The sequence below is a fragment of the Convolutriloba macropyga genome, chromosome 1 (genome assembly GCF_964194025.1).
Source record: "Convolutriloba macropyga chromosome 1, txConMacr16.3, whole genome shotgun sequence".
Classification (NCBI taxonomy): domain Eukaryota; kingdom Metazoa; phylum Xenacoelomorpha; order Acoela; family Convolutidae; genus Convolutriloba; species Convolutriloba macropyga.
In genome coordinates this window covers 44,618,844-44,645,559 of record NC_134468.1, presented here as the reverse complement: position 1 = coordinate 44,645,559, position 26,716 = coordinate 44,618,844, and the positions used below count along the sequence as shown (strand labels likewise).

Genomic DNA, 26,716 nt, shown 5'->3' with positions numbered 1-26,716 from the left:
AACTTAATACCATTGCTTTAATGAACTTAATGATAACCTAATGCACTTTGACTTAATGACCGGGCTTTATCGTTTTATCCCGTTTCTTTTGATTTAGCTCTTTTGACATTGACCGTACTCACTAAATTACGTAAATCAATGCTTAAAAAAATTTAAAATCCATTCAGTTGAAACAGTGAGTAAAGTAAGTCAGAAGTCAAACGTGAAAGTCGTGACTTATGTAAAACGAAAAACGTGATCAAAAGGTAAAGCGAATTAAAAAAAGCGCCTAAATAATAGCCGTTGAGAGGCTGACGACGGCTATTAATAAGATTAATACTAATACCAATTAGCAGTACACACAAACAAACTTAGATTCACTGGGTTTTTAAAAATAAAGTATTAGTACACGGGCTTTATTTGCTTATCACGTTTCGTTTTATTCCGCTTACTGACTTTGAACTTACTTTAGTAAATGTGTTCAATGATTTTTAAATTCCATTCAGTTGGAACAATGAGTGAAGTTAGTCAAAATTAAACGTGAAAGTCGCAACTAATGTCAAATGGAAAATGTAAAAAGAATTTTAGAAGGAGAGCATCTAAAAAATAGCAATTGAGAAGCTGACAGCGGCTATTAATTAGAAGTCATGATCGAAAACATTGGTGAAAGTTCAATTCATGAAACCGTAAAAAGACGCTCAAGTTTACAATAATTTCATCAAACTTAGCTGGAAAGCAATTAAACGCCTGTTTCTCGGTCAGTGTCAGATTTGCTAATGCCTCAACTTCAACGGAGGGCTTCAAAAATTATTTTCTCCAATGTCACAAATAACATTTATTTCTCATAGTTCGCGCAATTCTAATCTCCACAATCACCTTGATAGACGAAAATAATTCATCTAACGTAATCACCCCGTAAAGAAAAACGATTTGTCAAATTTGCATTGGGCACCAATTATCAACAAAGAGAACAGAGTTGCAAACAAATTTTTTAATGGAAGAACAAATATGGCATTTGATAAGAAAGCATCTACTTAAATATTAAACTCTCTTCTACAAACACAAAATCATCAGAGCAAACAAAATAACGATTTATACGCATCACAATAATTATCTAAATATGCATGTATTTGTCGATCTTGAGTAACATGTATTGCAAATGACCAAAATTGATCCCGAACACAACAACGACAGATTTAAATTGTAGATTCAAATCACAACCACAATTCGAGATCGGGAAACCCCGAAAAGGACCATAAGCTCATCAAAAGTTGACCAATTCACAGCACAACACAAAAGATAAAAGTACTCATGTACGATCCAACGAAAAACAAACCAGCTATTATCGCTGGAATAAAATTTCAGCTTGATGAATAAATTGACGTCAACTCCAGCCGCTACTTTTTGGATCTTTCATATAATCTGATAATTTAGGAAAATGTTGAAAAATATGAGTGCACAAAAATAATTCAAACTCAGTCTTTAAAGATTTTGCTCAACCACTGACCATTGGCTTCCACGAGAAAAATTCTAAAGTACTGATCGATTAACTTGACGCTTTTAGATTTTATTAAAAACAGAGAAAATTCAGATTTTCATTGTTGAAATTGTAAGTTGAATTTTAGTGGCTTTTCTATAGGTTACTTCCGTCAATTAAATTGTTGTCAGTAGTTTCAACCGTACGAGCCAGGCTGATCACTTTTGACACGGAAATTCGCGCAACGCTGCAAGTCACTGTTTCCTTCAATGGAGGAGATCCGAGTTCATTTTCTCGCTTTTCTGACCAATTCTCATTTTCCTCCAAAGCTACGATATCATCGATGCACTGATTGCCAAATTGCTTACTGCCGAAGTTGGTGTTGGCATCATTATGACTCTCTTCAACGGTGAGCATTTCATCAACGAGCAGTTCAGAGCAGCACATATTTTCAGATTTTATCACATTTGACACCTTCAACACAGTATATTTCTAAACATAAAATTAAAACGTAGCCGGCATATTGCCGGAAAATAGCCGCGATAGATGCTTGTGGCTATGACCACCAGTCCTTTAATAGACCACTAGACTTTTAAGGTTAGATTCGGACTGTCATTTTTATGAGACACATAAGCTCTATAAGGAGAAAGCCTTAATAGGGCTTTTCAAAATTAATATTCGAAATCAAAAACTCAAGACTCTAATAATCAAGAATTAGTGCATATATGTTTGGCACTACTTAGATGCACACTATTGATTTCAGAAGTCATTTAATTTGATGTGGTAAGTCACGCAATTGACATAAAAAAAAACAAAAACAAGGCACGCAGTTAAAGACGAAACAAAAATCTGTAAGACGAAGTAAAAAAACATAGCAGAACAAGTCCTGACGTACAATTCAAAAAATTTTCATTGACTAAACAAAAAATAGACCTAGAACGGACAATGAGTGAATTGGGAAAACCATATCTAAAAAAAATCAGATGAAAAAAAAAACAAAAAAAAATCAATGTCAAAATGCTGCTAGGGAGAACAAAAAACCACTAGTGAGAACGAAAAACCACTAATTCAAAATCAATAGTTGAACTACAGAGCAGTTCCAAATGAAGATGCTAGTGAAATGGGGGACTTACGTTCTCTAGGGACATCAATTGTTATGGGCCACTATAGATTTAAGTTAAAAAATGAAACCACGCAAGACTACATTAAATGCTTCAATTTTGTTCCACATCCAGGAATGATAATAACAATTGTGACGGACGAATTTGTAGACGTGTTCAATTAGAAAACATAGCCGGCAGATTGCCAGAAAATAGCCGCCATTGACGCGCTTGATGCACATCGGGATTTAAACAGAAAAAGAAAGAAGAGACAAATTGACTGAATTTTGTTGTTTTTCTTTCAGTGTCAAAAATGTTTTAATTCGACGTGCAGTTTCAGATATATTCTAAAACTATACTTAATTCAGTTTCTAAACTAAAAGCCAATAAGCTTCATACCGATATCAGCTAGCGAACATTCGATGAACTTCGATAACCTAATTCTCAATAACTTTATGACCGGGCTTTATCGGTTTATCCCGTCTTTTTTTGATTGTGCTCTTTTGACTTTGACCGTATTCACTATATTGCGTAATTCAATGCATGAAAGAATTTAAAATCCGTTCAGTTGAAACAGTGAGTGATGTAAGTCAGAAGTCAAACGTGAAAATTGTGACTTATGGAAAACGAAAAACGTGATGAAAAGGTTAAGCGAAAAAAATAGGACAAGTTCTGACGTACAATTCAAAGAATTTTCATTGACTAAACAAAAAACCTATACCTACAACGGGCTATGAGTGAATTGTGAAAACTATTTTTTATGAAAAATCAGATAAAAACAGAAAATCAAAGTCAAAATGCCGCATGTGAGCAAAAGACCAGAAGCGAGAAATGAAATTTTGGTTCAAACAAAAACTAGGCCTAGAATGAACTATAAGTGGATTGGGAAAACTATTTAGAAAATAAAATCCGATCCAAAAAAATTTTAAAAAAAAAACGTGAAAATCATAATGAAAGTTGCCGCATGTGAACGAAAAACCACTACCGAGAAACCGAATTTTTGTTCAAACACCGTTTTCTCACTCTACTTTAAAATTAGAGCAAAAAAAATCACGCCGCAAAACCACTCGCATTTCCGCTCTATTTCCTGTTTCGGTGCGACAAAAATCACTAGTCCAATTTGACTTCAAAAATCATGAAAATGTGTGAACAGATCTTTAAAAAAACATAGCCGGAAGAATTCCGGAAACAACTCGAAGTGGAGATCCTTCTAAACGACATCCAACTACTCATCAGACAAACGTGCCTCCACTATTTTATGATTATCTTGAAAGAAAACCATAAAACAAAAAAGTAAAAACAAGAAAATCAAATCTGTTCATATGAAAATCTGATAAAATTTTGTCATAAATTGAGATCCCGAAATAACTATCTCTGCCAAAATTATTTCATCAAAACAACTGGTAACTACTAAAACCAATTGCGAGAATTTTTTAGATTTCTTGAAGCCAAATCATGAAAGAATAAGCTATTGCAAACAAATGGGACTAAAAAACTGGAAAGTTAAATTTTTAATACCACAAAAGCATATAAATCCAAACAGAAAATCCTTTCAGGCAATAGGGTATCCAGATAATCACAAAACAATAGGCAAGCCATAATAGGCTAAGAAACTTGTCTAAAAAACAGGAGAAAAAACGAAAAACCGCAAAAAAAAACTAAGAAAATTAGTTTCAATTTACGCAATTTTTGTCACTTCTCAACAAAAAAATGCTCTATACACAAAACTGTAACCACTTATTATCTGAAAATTGCTCAAGTAATAGGAGTCTTTTCAATACCCATTTGAGGCAGTAAAACAAATCAAACGTCAAAAAATCGCAAAAATTAGCCCAAAAATCAGCAAAATACATGAAAAACCGTCAAATTAGCATAAAATTCATTCGAATTTCCAGAAACCTTAAAACCACTACCAAAACCCGCCTAAAAATAAAACAAAATCATAACCAATCTTCTTAACAGCAACAAAATCACTCCAAATTTTTTTCACGTGTTTCACTTCCTGCTTCAAAATTCACTCCAATAAAATTGATTAAAAAAAAGGACTTCTGCAATACTCCTCTTCGAGCCGTAAAAAGACAACGCCCCAATACAATTCAAATTCTTTGAATTGTAAAAAAACAAGAGAAGGCCAATAATAGCCCCAACAAGAGAAGGCCTATTAAAAACGAAAAAATCAGCAAATGTCCAGTGGTTTTTCCAATTATATCACGTACAGATTTTCACGGCAAATAAATTGATAGATCAATCAGAATTAACAGAAAACAACCCAGCTGTAATAGGTTTCAAAACTAGCATTATATTGCTCGCACTGGCAGAAAGACAAATTTTGTGACAAGGTGGACGGGTCCAGATCTCCGACCTTAAGCTCTCGCTTTCGCCTTCATTCTTTGAATTGTAAAAATTAGGAGCCCAATAATAGCCACCTGGAATTGCTGACGCGGCCATTAATGATAGTCAAATCAGAAGTGATTGATTTTATATTCTCTTTAGAAATAATTCTTTAAATAGGTAGTTCGTTCCAGAAATCTCATTCATATCCTTTTAAATTAGCCCTCCTATACCTCAGTAGTAACTATATATCAAATAGGTTTTCAACTTTTTCAATTTGCATTGACTTTTTAGAATTAGATTTGCATACCGATTTAGGTGACACATGTTTCTCTCCACTAGAAAAGTTTTCTGTTTCCACAACTTCGGCTTCGAACGACAGAACGCAATTGTTAGTACTTGTAATATTTTGGTCCAAATCGTCCTTTGGTTTACGCAATGCTCGACAACGAGCTTTGTGCGTCTCCAAATAGTTCAATTGCAGTTCTTTTCCACAATGCTGGCAATTTATCCGGCGATATCTGCACGTTGTATGGTGCCCATCTTTACCAAGTTTACAACTGTCCATTTGCGAACATTTACATTTAGGGGAGCGCACCCGTTTCTTATCAGCAGCCTAAAAACCATTGAACTGTAAATATCCTAAAAGCATTGGAACAAAAATATACATTCAGCTCTCAACGGCTATATAAAAGGTCTTTTAGCATGTTTGAAAAATTTTCTTGCGGATTTGCTGCTCCGCTGACTAACTAAGACCAAATAAACAGAATCAAAAACATTGACTTCAAAAACGCGTCAACCAAGGAGAGAGAGAGAGAGAGAGAGAGAGAGAGGAGAGGGAGCAAGAAAGCGAAAGAGATAGGAGAGAGAGAGAGAGAGAGAGAGAGAGAGAGAGAGAGAGAGAGGGAGATGAAAGAGAGAGGGGGAGAGAGAGAGAGAGAGAGAGAGAGAGAGAGAGACCACTAATTTATTCTTTCCTATAAATCATACCAAAAAATAGACAAACCCACAAATGTCGGAAGAATTGCTCTTGAACGACGGGCGAGGCAATTTAATTCAGGGACTGTAGCCTAGATCAATTTTTCTTCATGGGTGCAAAAAAACCTTCACCCCACCGGGATCCGAACCACTGACCTCCCAATCCTTGACCCCAAGAACTTCAAATCGCGCCATCAGAACCTTATTCTTGCTGTGCTGCAACGAATTTATATTAGCAACAAGCTTTACTTCGGAGTGAGAGCAATAGAGATTAGTCAAAAATGAAGAACGAAAGCGTGAAAAAGTCACCTGAGAAGTCAAAGAATGTTCTAGAAGAAAAGCGCAAAATTGTCAGGCAAAAAAATTGCATAAAAAGAAGCACACGTTTACAACAATTGCTATGAACTTCATTCAAGAGTAATTAATCAAATCATACCAAGAAAATTAATCAGAAATATACCAAACATCACAATCATTTATCCGATTTAATATTCATAAAACATTGCGCTCCAGGCTATGAAGGGAGACTCAACGAGGCTTTGAGACCTACTTCACAGCTCACCCCGTAAGACACAACACATAGCGGACTTAATTATTCACAAACGAAATCGATTTTTTGTCTCATGATTTTCGAGATTTCAAAAATTCATGCTTTAACTTCTCCAAATTATTGCTCCACTAAAGCCCGTAGCAACGCAATTGAAATATATTGAAGAGTCTGTTTCTCAATCCAGCAGTGAAAGTTTATTAATCCTGCCTGGGCTCACTAAAAAATCCAAGGAAGACAAACTATTTTTTAAATGTATTTCTGAAAAGAAACTGAATTTTCACAGCAAAAATCGTCACGCAGTTCCTTCTAATAAGGCACAGCAAAAACTTTTGGGTAGTATTGTAAATAATTCTAGAAGAAAAACCAGCAGTTACAGGGTTCTGAGAATCATACTTTTAGTTTGTGCATAATGGAATTCTTGGAGCAAGAAACTTCAAACTTGAAAATCTTCCAGCTAGCACTCAGAAAGAATGACATTTATACTTCCGATCAATTTTCAGTAGTTCATAGATATGTAATTAAAACACTGATGATCTTATTAGCAGTAAAAAAAAGTTTTCTCTATGATCAGATCTTGAGTATATTAATTTAAATTAAAACTAGTGTGAAGCTACGACTCTCATAAACAAGAATACCAAATTGGATAACTTGGCGACTCACTCCGTTAATATTCTAATACCTGGTATTCTAATAATAATAAATGTCTTAATTGCCAAAATACACCGCATTGTTGTCCCAGCCGTCCAGTAACTGAAACTATATGAGAGCAGCAGTAAAGTTTTGACTCAATTTTCAAATTCACGTTGCATGTTTGCATTATTAGATGCAATATCAAACCTCTGACTTTAAAAGCTTGCTTTTGTACTTTTTTTAAAAAGTATGAAAAACTGAGCCGGGGCTTATTAGCATTTAACCATCTTGCGACTTTCTTGAGTACTCTTTGAAAATCTGACTTCGAGCAATCTAGTCCACATAAGTTTGCATCGTCAGCAAAAAGATAGACATTGATCTTCTTTTAAAGGATAGATGAAAAATTCGGAACAACAAAGGTCCAAGAAAATATGATATTCCAGTTAAAACATACCGACTAATGTCGGAAGAATTGCTCTCGAACAGCAGGCGGGTAGAAAAGCATTTGACCCCGCCGGGATTCGAACCACTGACCTCCCGATCCATAACCAGCTGCACTGACCACTGGGCTTTCAGCTTTAATTCTGCTATGCTGCAACCGACTTTATATTAGCAACAAGCTTTACTTCGAAATGAACAATAGAGATCACCCAAAAATGAAGAACGAAAGCGTGAAAAAGTCACTTGAGAAGTCAATGAATGTTCTACAAGAAAAGTGCAAAATGGTCAAGGAAAAAAATGGCATAAAAAAGACACAAACGTTTACAATAATTCCTATGAACTTCGTTCAAGAGCAATTAATTACATTTCCGGGTTTTATCAGATAATTAGCTATGCAACAATTTTCAGCAATTATGATGGAAGCCAAGCCGTTCAAAAGCCTGTTCACTAAAATTTGATGATCTAGTTCATCGAAATCTTTTTTATGATCAAGAAAACACTTAACAGTCTCAGATTAAATTCATATCATTCAGCTAGGCATCAAAAGTGTAATGCTTTTTATGAAAACCAATCGAAACACAAGAGGTTAAAACTTTCCACATGATTGTATATACTCGAACATTGGAGGCTCATAAAACCTATCTCGAACATTGCCCGCTCATGACGATGGATTGAGCTTGGTGTCTGATAAACACAAACCCAAATTACGTTGATGTTTTAACTGCAGTTTTTCGTTATTTAGACGGTTAAACGGTTGTCTTGAGTCTGAACATTTTTGCAGTATATCCGTTTAGCTTCATTGATATTTCTTTTCAAGTCTGCTTACATACAACTGCAAGTACGGTTAGAGCCAGTGCGTAAATTTTTGAGCTAGGTACTAAAACATTTAGGCGCACACTTCCCTTAGTTCGGTACTACCTGTTGCGAGTATTGCTGGCTAAATGGCGAGTATTGCTGGAAAAACGACGGGATAACTTCATGGAAAGCAGTAAAACAAGCACTATCCTTGGGTGTTGAAAATGTTTTAAGTTCATGAACGAAAAAGAACAAATATTCTTTAACAAAATTATAGAGAAAGGCTTTATCTCACATCACTTTTAATCTCACATCTCACACAACACTTACTTTTAATTTCTGTACATTTTACAAGCAATTTAAGAAGATCGGGATAGTGGTAACAAAAAATCCGAAGGCCCAGGAAAGGACCAGGAAAATAACCAAACAGATTTTGGTAAAGGAAATGGACAATGAAAGTCGCCTAACAATTTTTGACAGTAGTTCGTTCACTAGGTCTTATGTTGAAACCATTTAACATTGAAATATTTTTGGCTGAACAGATGGACCATCAGAACTTTTTCGAGATTATGTTTCCAAAAACTTTGTCTAAGGTTGAGAAATTAAATTTTGAGTCCAGGTTTTATTTTTATAACAGCATTAATCAGAGAAGGTTGCCATGATTTTCTACGTTAACAAGACTTTGGATTGTCTTTCTCAGAGAGACAAGATTCTGTCAAACAAAGAATGCAAGGAGGAGATTCAAGTCTATACAAGCTTTTCGCGGTCCTCAATCTGTCTTTTCAACCACTGAAAAAATAATTTGAAACAGTAATTGAAGATCCAGAATTAGAAGCATAGGTGTCTATTGGCGATGAGGAGTGAAACATAGTACTGCCGGATGGCTGCAAACATTTTACAAATTACCATAAATCAGATTATAGACAACATCAAGCAAATCGAAAACATTGATACTCTATTTTCTTCCATCCCCAGATAAAAAATCGTCCCCTTTCAAGTCCATGCTGACTCAACGAGGGAGTCTTTCATCTTCACTGAGAAAATGTGGCGCGCTCGGGTGCGATGTCTCCAAATATCTTCATAAATCTAAAAATCTCACTTCATAACTCTTCTGTCCGACCGCGTGATTATCACACGCTTACTCGCCTTGCCATTTGAAAGGCTGCATGCAGTCGATATAGCTCTCCCTTCAATTTGCAATCCCAAGGCAACTTAACAGCTTTCTTGATTGCAACTGTCTTTTTGGAAAAAAATTACAATTGTCATTCAGTTCCGCATCTTTCTTGAGCCCTATGTAATTGTCAGCAATTTGAGTTGAGATACTGCTACAGCAATGCAGCGTTCTTCTTGTCTTGATAGTACAAGTCTCACTCAATCGTCAAAATTTCTGTTGTTCCTTTGTCAATAATTTCTTCTACAATTCGTTCCACTGAGCTCGAGATAGCAGCTTGAATTTCGCTTCGCACTCGGAAATCAGATCAAACTTTTAAGCTTACACAGGTCAAAATGAAGGTGTACATCCGACTTTCAAACAATTTGTCAATTTAAGACAGGAAGTTCTTTCATTGAAGCTGCCAGCGGCTGGGCTGGACTCAGGTTAGGATCGTTTCGCCTCTTCCTTAATCAAAATGGGGTTTGATCCGAAGATCTTAAATTAGGCAGTCAATTGTCATCAATCTCAACTTCCTTCCATGAAAATATTCAATACTTCTATCACAACAATTAGGCTATAGGTCATATGGTTCAAAATTTTCTACCAGGGAACCTCTTGCTCACAATTTGTCCACTGAAAGGTTTTTAACGTAATTTTAACTTCATAACAATTCGTGATGATTGGAAACAAATTTAGAAGATTGCTAGAAAATAGCCACAATAGCTTCGTAGAGCGGCTGTTTCAAAAAGATAACTAAACATAACCGACTAAAATCGGGCGAATTGCTCTCAAATGACCGACGAGCGGTGGGCTTCGTCAGTACTACCTAGCCACGGTATAGTGAGGCTCGCTTTAGCTTGATTCGACTCTGCAACTTTTAGTTTTCTAGCCTTGTTAGTAAACAAATCAAATAAAAAACTGATATTTTAAAAATTTGCAAAATATTGCAAAATTTAAAAGAAAAGCTTCCAGATTTCGCAGTGAAAAAGTTCAAAACTATTTTTTGTCTTTGGAGTTATGTTAAGTAATCCATCTGCAAGACTTGAAAAGCTTCGTTGTCAGTAATGATCGTTAAACTCAGAAAAGGACAAAAATATTCAAATATTTTGAAAAGAGTCAAATATTTTAAAATCTTGCAAAAATTCAATATAATAAAATCGTCAAAACCCATTTCCTTGTCTCATATGACTATCCGGTATCCCTGTTTTAAGCCTGAAATAGTTTCACAGGCTCATAAAGATCCATACACTTGGAGCAAAAATTTTCCAAAAATTTGAAAATTTCAAACTCTATCCAAAAATTACTAAAACTGGAGTAATAAAAAAGTTGGTCACCATCCCATTAACTCTGGAAACTACACAGCAGCTTATAATCAAATCTTGGAGGAGCTCCCAGGGTCTCTGCTGCCGAAAAAAAATCAAACATGAAAAAATTTTAAATATTAAAAAAATTCTTTAAATTCGTGATATTAAAATCTTGACAAACATTCCATTACATCTATAAACTATTCGGTAACATCATATCAAACCCTAGAGAAAGTTCCGTGGCTCTTGAGGCTAGAGAAACTTGAAAAATGACAAAATTTATTAAAAAAAACTATTAAAAAATTTTTTAAAAAAAAATTGCAAGTTTTATTTAAAAAAATTGCAAAAACTTGTGATATTAAAAGTTTGAATAATATATGACCAAGAAAAATTTTTCAGTAACTTATTATCATACCCTAACGGAACTTTTCTGACACTTGAGCCTTAAAAAACCTGAGTAATGACTACAAATGTCAAAAATTGAAAAAAATGGCAAAAAATTGTCAAATATGCTAAAAATCGTGATGTTAAAATCTTGCAAGACATTCCATTTAAACTAGAAAATATACAGTAACCTACTTTCAAACCCTAGAGGAGGTTTCTTGGCTCTTGAGGCTGAAAAACCTAAAAAACGAGAAAAAATTTCAGAAAACAACTTGAAAAAAATCAAGTTTTATCAAATAATTGGTAAAATTTGTGAAACAAAAAAGTTGAAAAACTTTTCCATGGCCAATAAAAATTTGTCAGTATCTTATTATCAATCTCCTTAGACCGTTTTCTGGCCCCAGGGTCTGGAAAGACAAGAATAATGAAAAATTAATGGCACCGAGGTCTGGTGGATGCGGGGTGGGGGGGGGGGGCAACAGCGCAGTGGGGGGTGGGGGCAATAGTGGGGGGGGGGGGGGGGGGGGGGTCAACAGTGGGGGTGTCTTGAACCTCTAAGAACCGCCCTTCACACCATAAGTATAAGTATAAGTCTCCAAAACAGTTTGAGCTGAAACAGAGCTGAGAAGAAACCGAGCACTTAATGCCCGCTGGGCGCTACCTGTTTTTGAGGATGAAATGTCGAAAGCGTGCGACAAAAAATCGGTCAAGCAAAAAATCGCATAAAAAAGACTGACAGCACTAATATAACTGCTACAAACTTCGTTTGAGAGCAATTAATAAAACAGACCGAAAAAAGAAATTAATTTTCTTTTTGTTAATTGTCGATATGTTACATTTTGATTAAGGATCTGTATAAAATATTGCTGAATCTCTCAGCTGCTCCTCAAATAACCTCCATTTCGTGTGACACACGCTTCGTATACCTAATCACCATGAACTAAAGAGAAATTAATCTGATAGAGAGGAGTCATTTTGTAGTAACAAAATTGTCGAGTGAGCAAAAAAATTAATCACGCAAATGAACATAAAAACTCGCCCCACTAAAAAAAATGACGCTATGCACGCATATTGGTCGAAACATAGCTGGAAGAATTCCTACAGCAACTCAAACTGTTGTACATTTCTAAGCAAAATCGTGATTGCTCAAAAAACCATTATTTTGCCTGAAAATAATTATTGTTTACATCGCCAATACACTTGGCTGAATAAATACACCTGCCTTAATGAGGAAGATTTCAGCATTGACAATGAAGGAAGCAATCAACTAATTATGAAGTCATTCATAAACCACAAAAAAGGAACATACTTAAATCTCGAGCCATTCTCTTTTCATAAAAACCACTGAAATCTGGAAACCGCAAAATTTTGGAACTTTAGAAACATATTTGGTAACGCAGAAACCAGATAAAAACATAAACATTGATAGGTTACCAGAAAACTAATCGGTATAATTATTGTCACAAAACAGCAGCATTCCTAAATAAACTCGTGCAAACTTAAAAAACGTGCAAAACCATTAGGCGGTAAACATTAAAAACTGAAAATAAAATCAAAATATAACGAACTAAACTTTAGGTCTCAAGAAAAAAATGTTCGTTGTGTTCACTTAAAACAGGGTCATTATCGGGGTCACCTCAAACAATGTAACTGTAATGATCTTTTGTTGGAGATATCTTCGTTACAATGAACATAAATTTTGGCAAAACTGAAATATATCGGAAAAAATGCAACAGATTAAAATTGAAAGACGGAAAATTGTTTAATTTTTCTAAACCATGGTGCGAAAAGTTTCATAGAAAATAAAGATCAGTTTAGATAGATATTATAAATAACGAAAAAAATGATAGAAGTAAATCCAACAAATTCGCAGCTGTATTATGTTAAATTAAATCAACAGAAAACCAAAACAAGAACTACAGGAAAAAAATCTATAAAACTATTCAGCAAAGCATAGTGGTATAGCAAAACAGACTATAAATTATGATGACAACTCAAACAAGATAGTTTTGAGGAAAAATGGCCATAGTAGAATAAGCTGGTTACGGACAATAAAAACAGTAACATAAAGGCATCTACATTATTTTGGAAAATGGAAAACAACTGGTAAAAAGATTATAATTCATTTTTGAGCATTAGAAACTTCCTATCAAAAAAGAAAGCAGTGAAAACAATTCGAAAATATGATAGGTTGACCCTACGCAAAATTTTGTCAAATAAGTTAAAAACAAATTGTTAACAAATTTTTCTAATAAAGCTTCAATGAATTTCAAAAATTAACAGAAAAACTAACTACCAATGAGACAGAATTGAAATCCTTGTTTCTTATACAGAGAGCCGTTTTCTAGCAAACTAAAAACTTAAATGCAAACAACAAAACTAGAAGTGGACAAAATCACCAAATTTGAACAAAAATTTTACAAAATAAAACAAAGACCTCGCGTAATAATCAGAGCATATTCCATGCATGAAGTGTTATAAGGGGGCGTTACCATACACACTAATTATTGAGAAGTCCGCTCATATATCCAAATAAAAAATTACAAATAAAAATATAAAACCGAAGCCTGAACCAATTTTGCAAAACATCAGTAGGTCCTCAAAACAAAAGTAAAATCAGTTCCATAGGTCACAATATTGAAGCAGCGTCGGTTTAAAAAATGCCAAGAAACCAAACTACAAGCAAAATTCAGTCAAATGGCCGAAAAAACCCGCTAAAACAGTTATCCGTATGCGCTATTCTCTCAGAAACATAATGCAAAGTCTCAAAAACACTATTCAAAGTCAAAAATCATTCAATCAACGCAGCAAAAGAACAGAACATTCTGTCGCTCAGAAACAATTAGTTCCTATGGCAATTTCACTCACTAACAATTTCAAGTTAAACAACTGAACAAATAGAACTTTCATTAAAAAAGTCGGAAAAACTCGGGAAGAAACTTGAAGCGTCAGAATTTCGAACAAAAGCATACCTGCAGCCACAAGCATTATCTTTTGTCTTAAATAATTTGTTGTTCATCTCACCAGATTTACCAAAAATCACCAGATCTCACCAAAAAATAGTTGTCCTTGTCATAATGTGAAAGATTTGAGCGGTGAAATCATTGAAGGCAAATTAAAAAAACAATTGATAACGTTGACAAACGACTAAAATTCAACCATCAGACGGGCAACTACTAATCGGCTCGAAAAAGATCGGGCTATAATTGTCTTAAAAAAAATGACTCTTTGCGTCATCAAATTTAGTTAAATTATTTGATAAAAACTTGCACTAATCACCAGATAGATTTCAGCAAAAACATCATTCAAACGAGCTAACTTAATAATCAATTACGGCATTATTCAGAAAACCGGCATTATTCATTACGGCATTATTCATTGTAGAGAGGCTACAGGGGCTAATATCAATAACAATAAGCATTAGAGATGGTAAATAAGACTTATATGAACGACGTTCAAATAGCGGGCATCTAAAATTGGGCTTTATGGGTTTATCCCGTTTCTATTTCTGACATCCATTTTTGTACTAACTCTGTTCATTTTGAATTGCTTTGCTGAGCAACTGATGTTCAAAATCACTTTTAGCAGAATGAGAGAAGAGAGAAACTAGCCTAGAGAAGTCAAAAAGATTTCACGCAAAATGTTGAAAAGGCGGCAAAATGAGGTAAAGCGAAAAATTTTTTTATTCGACGAAAAAAAAAATAGGAGCGCTATAATAGCCGGCTGAGAAGATGAGGGCGGCTATTAAAAAACAATACAAAGCCATCCCACAAAATATTGCTAAAGAATTTCAAAAACATAACAAAAATCAATTAAACTATCATTAACACGATATCAAAATCCTTTATGTTGCACGAAAAACTTTTTCTAGCAATTAAAATGAAGAAACGAACAAAAACCTTGAAAAAATAGCTAAAATCCGACAAGTATGTGTAAAATCTTATAAAACAAAAACACCTCCACACATTAAGAAGAAAAGGACAATGCTTGAAGTCTAAAAAGTACGTTGCCAGACACACTAAATCCTTCGAAAACAAATCCTCTCAAAGATTCAGAAAAAAAATTTTGCAGAAAAAACCAAAAACTTACTAAATTAAAATATATGCCAATTTCGCAAATGAAAAGCATAATTATGCTGTGTTTCGAAACAAAATATTATTAATATTTCTATCCCGGAAACAATTTTAACTGAATTTCAAAGACACAACATCAGAAATCAATTAAATCATCAATAACACGATATTAAGATCCATCATGTTGCACAAAAACCTTTTCTATTAAAACAGAAAAACTTATAGAAAAAAGGACAAAAATCGTTAAAATCGGATAAACATGTGCACAATCTTATGAAAACATAGTTGGCATATTGCCAGAAAACAGCTGCAATAGCTTCGTAGACCTAGTCTCAAAAAGATAATAAACGAAACAGACCCCGAAAAAAAAACGTTTTTAAACCTTTTAATGTTATATTTTGATGAAGAATCTGTTTAACTTATTGCTACTTCTAATACGTGCCCTCAAATACCCTTCATTTAGATTGACACGAACTCATTTGCTCCTATCTCTGTGAATTAAAGTGAAAAAAGTCACTTTTTGAATTAAAGTGAAGAAGTCATTTTTGAGAGTGAAGTGACGTGTGACCAAAAACTTGTTCAAGTGAATGAACAAAAAAGTCGCTCCACTAAAAATGAAAAATACCGTCACACACGCAATTCAGTTGAAATTGCATGAACGAATGAACAAAAAGCAGATTTGAAGTGATTGTGACGTCATATGGCCGAAACCAAAATCTTGACGACGAAATAAAAAAACCAAGATAAGGCCAATAATAGCCTCAGCTATCGCGTCGCGGCTATTAATAAAAAACACCTCACATTAATAGGAGATGTACAATACAAGAACTGTCTAAGCTACGCACACTAATTTCTCTAAAATATCCTCAAAGATCCTGAAATAAAGACATGACTGAAAAAAGGTAAAATTTTGATTTAAAAAAATTGAAATATGTTCCCATTTTGGAACGCAATATTAGGCACACAAAAACTTTGTGGCATCATTTTCGGAGAGCTACATACTAATAGAGCGTCGGTAAAAAATTATTTCTACGAAAAACAAAATTACAAACACAAATAGAGCCAAATGGATGAAAAATTGCTTTAAACGGTTATCTAAATGAGCCATTCTCTCAAAAAACACTTTTCAAAGTGGAAAAGCAGTCCATGATAAAAACTGCTCTTGCGCAGAAAAAAAATTCTCATGACAATTTTACTCTTTCGCTTTAAGGTCAAAACGTACTTCCGGCAAAACTTCTTACGCCTTCAAATAGTACTTCCGGCAAAAAACCTCAAAAAAACATACTCCTCTTCGAGTCGTAAAAAGCTAAGAAAACCGACACTGCTATTCCAGTCGACAAAAACACTAAAAGGAGGCCGATTAGAACCTCAGCTACCGCTCTGCGGCTATTGATAAACTTTAGGAACGCATACCATAGTGCTGTCTCCAGCTGAGGCATCAAAGTGCATATCTTCGTCGTTTGATTTACGTGCCACGCAAAAAGTGCGTTTGTGTAGCTCTAAATATTGAAACTGAATTTCTTTTCCGCACTGTGGACAATATATCCTGCGATGTCTGCATTTTTTGCTGTGCCCACGTATCCAATGAACATTGCCGTCCTTTTCAGTACATATACATTGAGGAAAGAAAACCTGTTTCTCTGGCACAAGCTAAAACAGTTATCATTTTTTCTCAAAACTTTAAACCGGCGTTACATTCATTTACTTTTCATTCAGTTCGCTTTTTATTGACTGAAAATGATTTTGTGGAAAGTAATATTGCGATAATAGTAAAACATATTAAGTTGCCATTAGCATTCCAGAATTGGCATTTAACACTATTTTTATGGTGATTAGACTGCTAAGATGACGATGAAAAACAAAGAAAAGAACCTGCAACATACACTCAGCTTCTGGAGGTCTGCAAAACTGCGAAAGCAAACGGGAGACAATGAATCCATTCTTTATTTTAAAAAAAATGAACTTCCCTGATTACAAATTGCTTCAATGTAACCAAAATCAATAGTTGAATTACAGAGCAGTTCCAAACAAAGATGCTAGTGGAATGGGGGACTTACGTTCTCTAGGGACTTCAATTGTTATAGACCACTATAGATTTAAGTTAAAAAAATGAAACCACACAAGTCTACATTAATTGCTTCAATTTTGTTCCACATCGAGGAATGATTATAACATTTGTGACGGACGAATTTGTAGACGTGTTCAATTAGAAAACATAGCCGGCAGATTGCCAGAAAATAGCCGCCATTGACGCGCTTGATGCACATCGGGATTTAAACAGAAAAAGAAAGAAGAGACAAATTGACTGAATTTTGTTGTTTTCCTTTCAGTGTCAAAAGTGTTCTAATTTGACGTGCAGTTTCAGTTAGATTCTAAAACTATACTTAATTCAGCTTCTAAACTAAAAGCCAACAAGCTTAATACCGATATCAGCTAGCAAACATTCTATGAACTTCGATAACCTAATTCTCAATAACTTAATGACCGGGCTTTATCGGTTTTTTTGAGTTTGCTCTTTTGACTTTGACCGTATTCACTATATTGCGTAATTCAATGCATGAAAGTATTTAAAATCCATTCAGTTGAAACAGTGAGTGATGTAAGTCAGAAGTCAATCGTGAAAATTGCGACTTATGTAAAACGAAAAACGTGATGAAAAGGTTAAGCGAAATAAAAAAAACATAGGACAAGTCCTGACGTACAATTCAAAGAATTTTCATTGACTAAACAAAAAACCTATACCTGCAACGGGCTATGAGTGAATTGGAAAAACTGTTTTGAAAAATCAGACAAAAACAGAAAATCAAAAACAAAATGCCGCATGTGAGCAAAAGACCACTAGCGAGAAATGAAAATTTGGTTCAAACAAAAATCTAGGCCTAGAATGAACTATGAGTGGATTGGGAAATCTATTTAGAAAAAAAACCGATCCAAAAAATTTAAAAAAAACAGTGAAAATCATAGTGAAAGTTGCCGCATGTGAACAAAAAACAACTAGCGAGAAAGCGAAAGAAAGCGAATTTTTGTTCAAACACCAATTTCTCACTCTACTTTAAAAAATTAGAGCGAAAAAAAGTCACGCCGAAAAACCACTCGCTTTTTCGCTCCACTTCCTTTTTCGGCGTGACCAAAATCAAAACTCCGATTTGAATTCCAAAATAAGGAAAAAGTGTGATCAGATCTTAAGAAAAGACAGCGCCCCAATAATATTCAAAATCTTTGAACTGTAAAAAAAAGAGAGCCTAAATAACAGTCGTTTGAGAGGCTAAGGGCGGCTATTAAAAAAGATAAGCCTTCGAAACTTCGAAATCGATTTAGTTTTGTTCGAAAGCTAACGTTTTGATATCATGGATTTCATTGGTTCGCATTCTCTTCAAAAACAGCTATACTGAGAGCACGATTTGCTATCGAGTCTCTCGATCGTTTAGAAACAGTGACAAAATTTGACACACAAAGTTCTATCAACCATCTGATTTCAAGGTTCTGGGAGGTTCTTCAAAATAAGCAATAAACTTTTGGTTGAATACAAAAACATAGCTGGCAGATTGCTAGAAAATAGCCACAATAGCTTTGTATATCTGCAGTCTCAAAAACATAGTAAAAGAAACATACCCACCCAGAAAATTTGTTATTATTGCTGAGATGTTTTATTTTAATTAAGAATCTGTTTAAGTCATTGCTGCTTCCATTAGCTGCTCTCGAAAAATCTTCAGTTAGAGTGATACGTATTCACTTGACCTTAACGCTCCACTAAAGTAAAAAAAAAGTCAGTTTCAGAGTCAGGATGTTATTTTTGAGATCGAGGTAAGTCACGCGTGACCAAAAACTTAATCACGCAAATGAACAAATTCGCTCCAATAGGAGTGAAATGACGCCACAAACGCACTTTAGTTGAAATTGCATGAACGAATGAAGAAAGAGCAGATTTGAAGTGGTTGTGATGCCATATGGTCGTAACAAAAATCTTGATGGCGAAATAAATAAAACATAGCAGGACAAATCCTGACGTACAATTAAAAGCATTTTCATTGATTAAACAAAAAACTAGACCTAGAACGGACTATAAGTGAACTGGGAAAACCATTTATAAAAAAATCAGATCAAAAAACACAAAAAAAACAGAAAATCAATGTCAAAATGCCTTTAGCAAGAACAGAAAATCACTAGCACAGAAATGTAAATTTGATTCTAAAAAAACTAGGCCTAGAAAGAACTATGAATCGATTGGGAAAACCATTTAGAAAAATAGAAAATTCGATTCAAAAAATTGAAAAAAAAAACAGTAAAAACCAAAGCGAAATTGTCGCATGTGAACAAAAAAACCACTAGCGAGAAACAGAAATTTGGTGCAAACAAAAAACTAGGCCTAGAATGAACTATGCATGGATATGGAACCATTTAGAAAAAAATACGATCCGAAAAATTGAAAACAGTAAAAATGGTAGTGAAATTGCCGCTCGTGAACAAAAAACCACTAGCGAGAAAGCAAAGTTTTGTTCAAACAACGTTTTCTCACTACTTTAAAATGAGAGTAAAAAAATTTCACGACGCAAAACCACTCGCTTTTTCGCTCCATTTCCTGTTCCGGCGTGACCAAAATCACTAATCCAAATCGACTTCAAAAATTATGAAAATTTAAGAACAGATCTTTGAAAAGACAGCGCCCCAATACAATTCAAATTCTTTGAATATGTAAAAAACCAAAAGAAGGTCAATGATAGCCCTAAAACAACTATTTTAGGTATACTACAAAAAAAATTAAGCTCAATTAAGCGATGGACTGGTTTTTGATAAGTTTAACCCTATACCTAATGATGAGCATTCGAGTTAAAAGTTGCCAGATATAAAGCGGAGTTGCAAAACTGTTTTTCAGCGAGAAGTTACTACTAATACAAAAAGGAGCAATTTCAAATTAATTTTGAGAGTAAGGACATTTGGTTTCAAAGCTGAATTCCTTTGAGTTTACATGCTCGATGTCTTAATATAGCCAGCTCTTATTCACAACTGCCTATTTTTGAAAGGCCACCTTTCATGCAAACTTTCAATTCAAATAGACGTGCTCACTAAATTCTCATTTACTATAATTTTTAAATTTTGAAGAATTCGCAGTTTTGAGGAAATTGAAGCAGATTTTAATTTCTTGTTATAACTTTCGACTGATGATTGAAACGTCTCATGACATCCCGGAAGTTAGCAACAGTACGTCCCACTTTATAGATTTACGTGAGAAAACATGAATGACTAACGACGGAAGAAATGCCTGCGAAAGGCTAGTGGGAGCTCTAATCAATTGCAACCTGCTTCAGTAAGGGGGGCTGATTGGGACTAAGAATTTTACAAGTGGTTTGAAATAACCTCCTTAGAGGTTAATACATACCACAATTAAGAATTAAAGTGAAAAAGGCACCAATTTCATCGCACTTATCATTTGAATTTGTATTAAATTGCCACCAATTGAGTTCAGCTGCTTGCAATTGTGAGAGACAACTTCAGAAAGTCGAGGGCGTAAAGATCACTCGAAAACTCAAAAATTGCATAAAAAGACGCACACGTTTACAATAATTGCTTCTCTTCGAGAGCAATGAACAAGGTTCAACTTAAAACAGTACAACTAAATTTTTGAAATATAATGTTGCAATAGTTTTTGTTTAAAAACAACACGATTATTTTGTTTAAAAAATAAAACATCCCAAATTGTTAAAAAATGAAAATACTGGACAATAGCCTTAAAATAGACTACTCATACTCCACAGAGCACAAGGGCCAAAGATACAATAGAATGAAATGCTGAAAATTATATGAAATTAGAAGCTCGTATTCCAAACTCGGAAACACAAAGAGCCTAACAAGATTCCAATTTTGATTATCTGGAAATTCATTGGAGATAATCAACATTAGAACTTTATACAGCAATAAAATTTTAATCCATTTCAATCAATAAGTAACCGCAAAAGTCAATTTTTAAGTGAGGTCACTTATGATCAAAAAGGTACAACACGATAGATCTAAACACTTCTAAAACAGATTAAAACACCTATTCCCCCACAAAATTGCAACTGCTGTGTTTAAGTCACTGCAAAAATTGCCGTTTGCTTTCTGTAGAGGTGATCAATGGGTCGTAACAAAAACTGATTAACAGAAAACAAATCAAAAACCACGACGAGATCGGACATAACCTACTGATATCGGATAATTGCTTTTGATCGAAGACATCTGTTCAATTTTGTTCAACCCTGCTTCAACCGAGGTCAGGATTTTCAGGACGGATAAGTTCAACATGGCGCTTCGAAGGATGTTCCGAGAGCTTTTTGTAGATAAAACAAAGATTTAAATTAAAAAACAAAAACCAATTTTTGCAATTTTGAAATTCAATAGTAACTACCGCCAATTACGTTTCACAGCTTAAAATTGTGAAGAAGAGGAGAGCAAATTAGATCACAAAAACTCAAAGCAAAGGACGGAAAGTCAGAAGTAGTCGAGCAAAAATTTTGCATAAAAAGACACGAATACAAAGTACAATAATTGCTTCAAACTTCGTTCGAGAGCACTAAATAACAGCCTCCACTCTTCGCGGCTATCATGAATTAAAATTGAGAATTTGTTACCTCAATAATTTTTGGCAAATGATGTGCAACCTTCTGTTTAACGTAGGCCACTTGTTGAATGTTAGCAGAAACACTAATTGCACTGGATTGTTTGAAGGCAGAATTCCTCGTGAAACTTTTTGCCAGTTTTTGTTCTGTTATGCACTGCAAAACACACGACTTTTCACCACGCACCCAGCATACTTGTTGTGAAACGTGAGATTTCAATTTTTGAAAATTTTTAAGTTCCAGGTTACAAATATTGCACTTGAAGTTTTCATCATCAGCATGCATCGAAATATGTCTTTCGAAGGCTTTCTCGTTTTTGTAAAACAGTGCACCACATACAGTACACCGTTGAAAGTGTTCGTTCAAGGCATACTTTGATTCGTGCGTTGATAGCCAAGATTTATTTGGACTGCAATCTGTGTTAAGAAGATCACATTTCAGATTGCAATATTTACACTGATACAAATCAGCGCGGTCATGGATAATTGTAAAATGGTTTTTCATCTGATGCTCTGATGCAAATTCAAAACGGCAACCCTCGCATCTGAAAATAGCGAGAACATCGGCATTGCAGGAGGCGCTAGTGCTTGCATTGACAAATCTGGGTTTAGATACTTGCTCTGCCACATTAGTGTCTTCAAAATGCGGCTTTACATGCGTCAAAGGTCTTAAAACCAACTTCGTCGACTCTGATAATCCTGCTTCATCATTAATGCTAAAACTAATCGTAGGAGCACTTTGAATGATTGAAGGATGGACTTTTAACTCGTGCTTTATCCTCGAATTACATGATTTGAAAGTGGTTCTACAAACACTGCAAGTTTTCAGTTTATCTAATTCCTTTTTCAATTCGTGTTTCCTTTTTGCATAAAGCTTCTGAAAACAATCCAGGTTAACCCGTCTTTTCGATATGTATTTGGATGGTTTTAAAACTGTTTTCTCTTTCATTTTGGCTTGTTTGATTTTGTCCGTTGTCTTGGGCGATTTCAGTTCCCTGTCGGTCACACATTTGGTAGCTCGTTTGGTGTACTTCTTACTTTCTGTAAAAGGCATATCATTTCGTGTCGATGGATCAGTTGATGACTCGACAAAACATTCTGTAGTTTCATTAAGAATTATTTGAGATCCTTCTGTCTTTTTCTCAAAATTCTGTTCTTGACAATCGGTATCATCGGACAGATAAACAACTTCTCGTTCCTCTACACATGAAGTCTCGTTTGCGTTAAAATCAATTCCACAAATGAAATGAGAAGTACCAATTGAAAGATTATTGTTTCGCTCGTCATTATCAGCAGTGTGTGCAGATATTTCTGGCCGGATAAAGGAAGACAATTTGGAGCTTAACTCCAGTGGCGCCTTCACAACAGCTTTCTCCAAAAGTGCGATACCACTGTCAGCATGGCAGCCTTCAGAATTATGATAGAAGACATGGTTGCAAAATTGCGGTTCGGATGATGCGGCAAAATTGCAGTTGAGATCAATCGAAGGCTCCAAATCATTGCATATGTTATATTTACCATTGAGATCATTAACAGTCGATGGGTACTGTTTAACTGACATCAAATTTAACTGGTTTGCACAATTTGTAGAAGTTGCAGTGGAGATATTAGACGACACTGTGAATACATCCTCACCGTCCGATGAATCATCAGAAATGACCCCACCCCACATGACGCTGCTCAAACTTGTACCGTATACAAACACATAGGAAACCTGGTCTAGTTGGTATGACGAACATCAAAAAACCGCCATTAAATTAAAAACAAACGAACAAGATCCGACGTAGCTTTAATGCCTTTCACATTATTGCTCTGAAACAGAAGAATACGTCAACGGTATTCCAGAAAGAAAGAACGCCAGAATGATTCATTTAGCCTCAAAACAAATCTACAGATAGAATTCCAACAAGGAGGATCCGCAATGTGCGTCCGCGCATGAAGTTCCAAGCCAACTTATGTTAATTTTTATAATCGAGCGTAAAAGCTGCATCATTGAACACTGATCAAATAGCCATTAATATATATATATATATAATATATATGTCAGAAATGATCACTTATGATCAATCAAATATTTCTAAAAATGGGGTCCCAAATTTCTCAAAAATATCATCTAGTATTGCTATAGGCTACTCTAATTACATAAAACGACTATTTTGTCATATGTATAGTGTGATTAAATGCTCAAACAATTTCATTGAAACAAACCATGAAAAGCAACGTACAGCGTTGGAGGTAAAATATTATTTCCAGCTGACATGAGTCTCTATTAGAATCATTGATGCAGCTTACCATTAAAAATTTTTGACACTGAAATCAGACTCAATACCTGTAATTCCCATAGTTAAATGAGGCGTTTCTATAATACCAGAGGATAAAAAAATATTGGTGGCCCAGCGAGGCGGATAAAGATCGCATCACGTTGCTGACAGGCAGAAGACGCAGATTCTCATCAGTTTACAAATCAGATTTTCAAAATGTTACAGAGAAACAAAGACAATTAGGCCATTTTGTGAGTCCGATTTTCACAATTCGATTTTCGCTGTAGGAAAATTAACTTGCAACTTCTTAAAAATGTCTTTGCAATCTCCTATTGCAATTATAATATTTAAACAAAAGCAGCAATATTCCAGCAAACAGCGGTCTTGAGTCCGGCAAACAAGATTCGGATTGAAAGAACAAAAAATTGAAAACTGATTGTTGTAATTTTTTTATTGGAAAAACACATTCGAATGTGATTTAAATACTTTGATTGGAAATTGTAGTTAGACAAACTCCGGTTTCTTGATGAAAGGATACATAAATTAGTAGGAGCACCAATAAAGAGAAGAACTGGCAACTTTGACTTAAGGGAACAAAATAACGGTCACTTAAACCTAGGCTTTTTGGGTTTATCCCGTGTCAATTTTCGACTCCTTTCGATTTTTGACTCCTTCCATTTAAAATTGCTTTGCTGAACAACTGCTAATTAAAATTGCTTTGAGCAGTATGAAACTAGAAAAGAATAGAACTAGCCTAGTGAAAGAAACAAAAATTCACGCAAAATATTGAAATATAGCCGCCCAAACGCCAGAAAATAGCCACCGTTGACTTCCTTGACGCACAGGATTGAAACAGAGAAATTGACAAGAAAACGAAAATGAAATTTTCTGAGAGTCAAAAATTGTTTCAAATTTGGTTTGCAGTTAGTTTCAGTTAAATTCAAATTATAATTAACTCAGATTCTCAACTGAACGATAGTAAGCTTAATACAAAAGTCAGCTATCAATCGCTATAATGGACTTTGATAACCAAACGCACTATGACCGGTCGTTATCGTATTGCCCCGTTTCCTTTGATTTTACTCTCTAGAACTTAAACCTATTCAATTAATTGCGTAAGTTAATGAATGAAAGAATTTCAATTCCATTCAATTGAAGCAGCGAGTCAGGCAAGTCAGAAACAAACCCAGCAGATTGCCGAAAATAGCCGCCGTTGATTCCAATAAGCATGATTGGGATTGAACGAATAGAATATATTGATAAAAAAAGATTTTTGTACAAAAATATTTTTTAAGTCCTATTTATTTTGATGGCATTTCGTAGTTGAACATACTTCTGTTTCTTAGAGAGAGGCTACAGGGGCTACTATCAACACCAATAAGCATTAGAGGTGGTAAAAGACTTATAGGAACGACGTTCAAATGGCGGGCATCTAAAATTCGGCTTTATGGGTTTATCCCGTTTCTATTTCTGACTTCAATTTTTTATACCGACTCTGTTCATTTTGAATTGCTTTGCTTAGCAACTGATGTTCAAATTCACTTTTAGCAGAATGAGATAAGAGAGAAACTAGCCTAGAGAAGTCAAAAAGATTTCACGCAAAATGTCGAAAAAGCGGCAAAATGGTAAAGCGAAAAAAGTTTGACGAAGTAAAAAAAAATACGAGCGCAATAATAGCCGGCTGAGAAGATGAGGGCGGCTATTAAAAACGTGAAAGAGGTGACTTACGACAAAAGTGATAAGAAATTTAACTTAAGACAACTTAAGACAAAAGTGATAAGAGCACTATAACAGCCAACTTAGGTGAGGTCCGCGAATTGAAAATGACAAAAATGGTTAAAATATCCGAAAAGCTACCTCTGAGATCAATTTTTAAGCAGAGAGCTACAATTGATACTTTTCATTTTCAGGAAACGACTGCATAAACCATTCGTTTTTAAGTTAAGTCCCAAACATAATCCAAAACCATACAGAAACCAATATAAGAAAACTCATGATCTTGAAAAGTGAAGATTCGCATGATCTTCACCGTACGATTGTCTCCACAGCTCAAACAGTAACAATAAAATCGAAGCATTAGCACAGCACCAAGCTGAAAGACTATAAAACTTTTGATTAATGACTTCGGTTCAGAGAAAATTAATGACCAAAAAAAAAGAAAATTCCGAAAGAACTGAAAAATTTAAAAACTTCGAAATACTTATGTCATATCCAATTATGTCTTGTCGTTTCAAAAGAATAACTAATTTTCAGTCTAACAGCAATGTGGCTGGACAAATAAAGATACCAAAGGAGGCAAAGATGACAAATGAAAAAAAAGTTTGCAAAACACGATAAAATTGCCAAAAATTCTTGCAGACAATATGCTCAGATTTTAAAAAAAATGTTGATGCTAAAACTGACTCATTAACAATCACATTAACAATCACATGGGCGCCTCAAAGTTAGAATTACCTAATTTGAAATAAAAAATTGAGTAGTACATGCTTGAAGCTGCCTTACAAAAACTAGCATTTTGCTCATTAAAAATTTAACCAAGCGCTGAAATGATTATTGTCTAACGAGATAGAGAACTACAATTTTTTAATATTGCTAAATTTCTCCTAGAATAAAATCTATACTCACTGCGTAAAATCAAATATTTCACTAACTACAAGTAACAACAAAA

The 26,716-nt window shown here is 34.6% G+C and overlaps 1 protein-coding gene across 3 annotated transcripts; it reads right to left on the bottom strand.

Annotated features, from left to right (window-relative positions):
* Positions 1-950: 950 nt before the first annotated feature.
* On the bottom strand, positions 951-23,611 carry LOC142339432 (uncharacterized). Of its 3 annotated transcripts, none has more exons than XM_075389463.1 (4): positions 21,801-23,611; positions 16,609-16,845; positions 5,198-5,503; positions 951-1,948 (listed from the first exon to the last, which is right to left on the bottom strand). In XM_075389463.1, the coding sequence occupies exons 1-4, from the start codon at positions 23,457-23,459 to the stop codon at positions 1,613-1,615; spliced, it is 2,538 nt and encodes an 845-aa protein (XP_075245578.1). In that variant the 5' UTR covers positions 23,460-23,611; the 3' UTR covers positions 951-1,612. The 3 variants fall into 3 exon arrangements, with proteins under 3 accessions (XP_075245578.1, XP_075245584.1, XP_075245593.1); XM_075389469.1 differs by having other exon boundaries at positions 951-1,930; XM_075389478.1 differs by lacking the exon at positions 16,609-16,845.
* Positions 23,612-26,716: the final 3,105 nt, after the last annotated feature.

Excerpts from the sequence above, each read along its gene's own strand:
- LOC142339432 (XM_075389463.1), bottom strand. The coding sequence starts at position 23,459 with ATGTGGGGTGGGGTCATTTCTGATGATTCATCGGACGGTGAGGATGTA. Across the intron at positions 16,846-21,800 it reads ATTTGCCAAAAATTATTGAG|CTTGTGCCAGAGAAACAGGT; the intron begins GTAACAAATTCT and ends TAACTGTTTTAG. Across the intron at positions 1,949-5,197 it reads AACATGTGTCACCTAAATCG|AAATATACTGTGTTGAAGGT; the intron begins GTATGCAAATCT and ends TTTTATGTTTAG.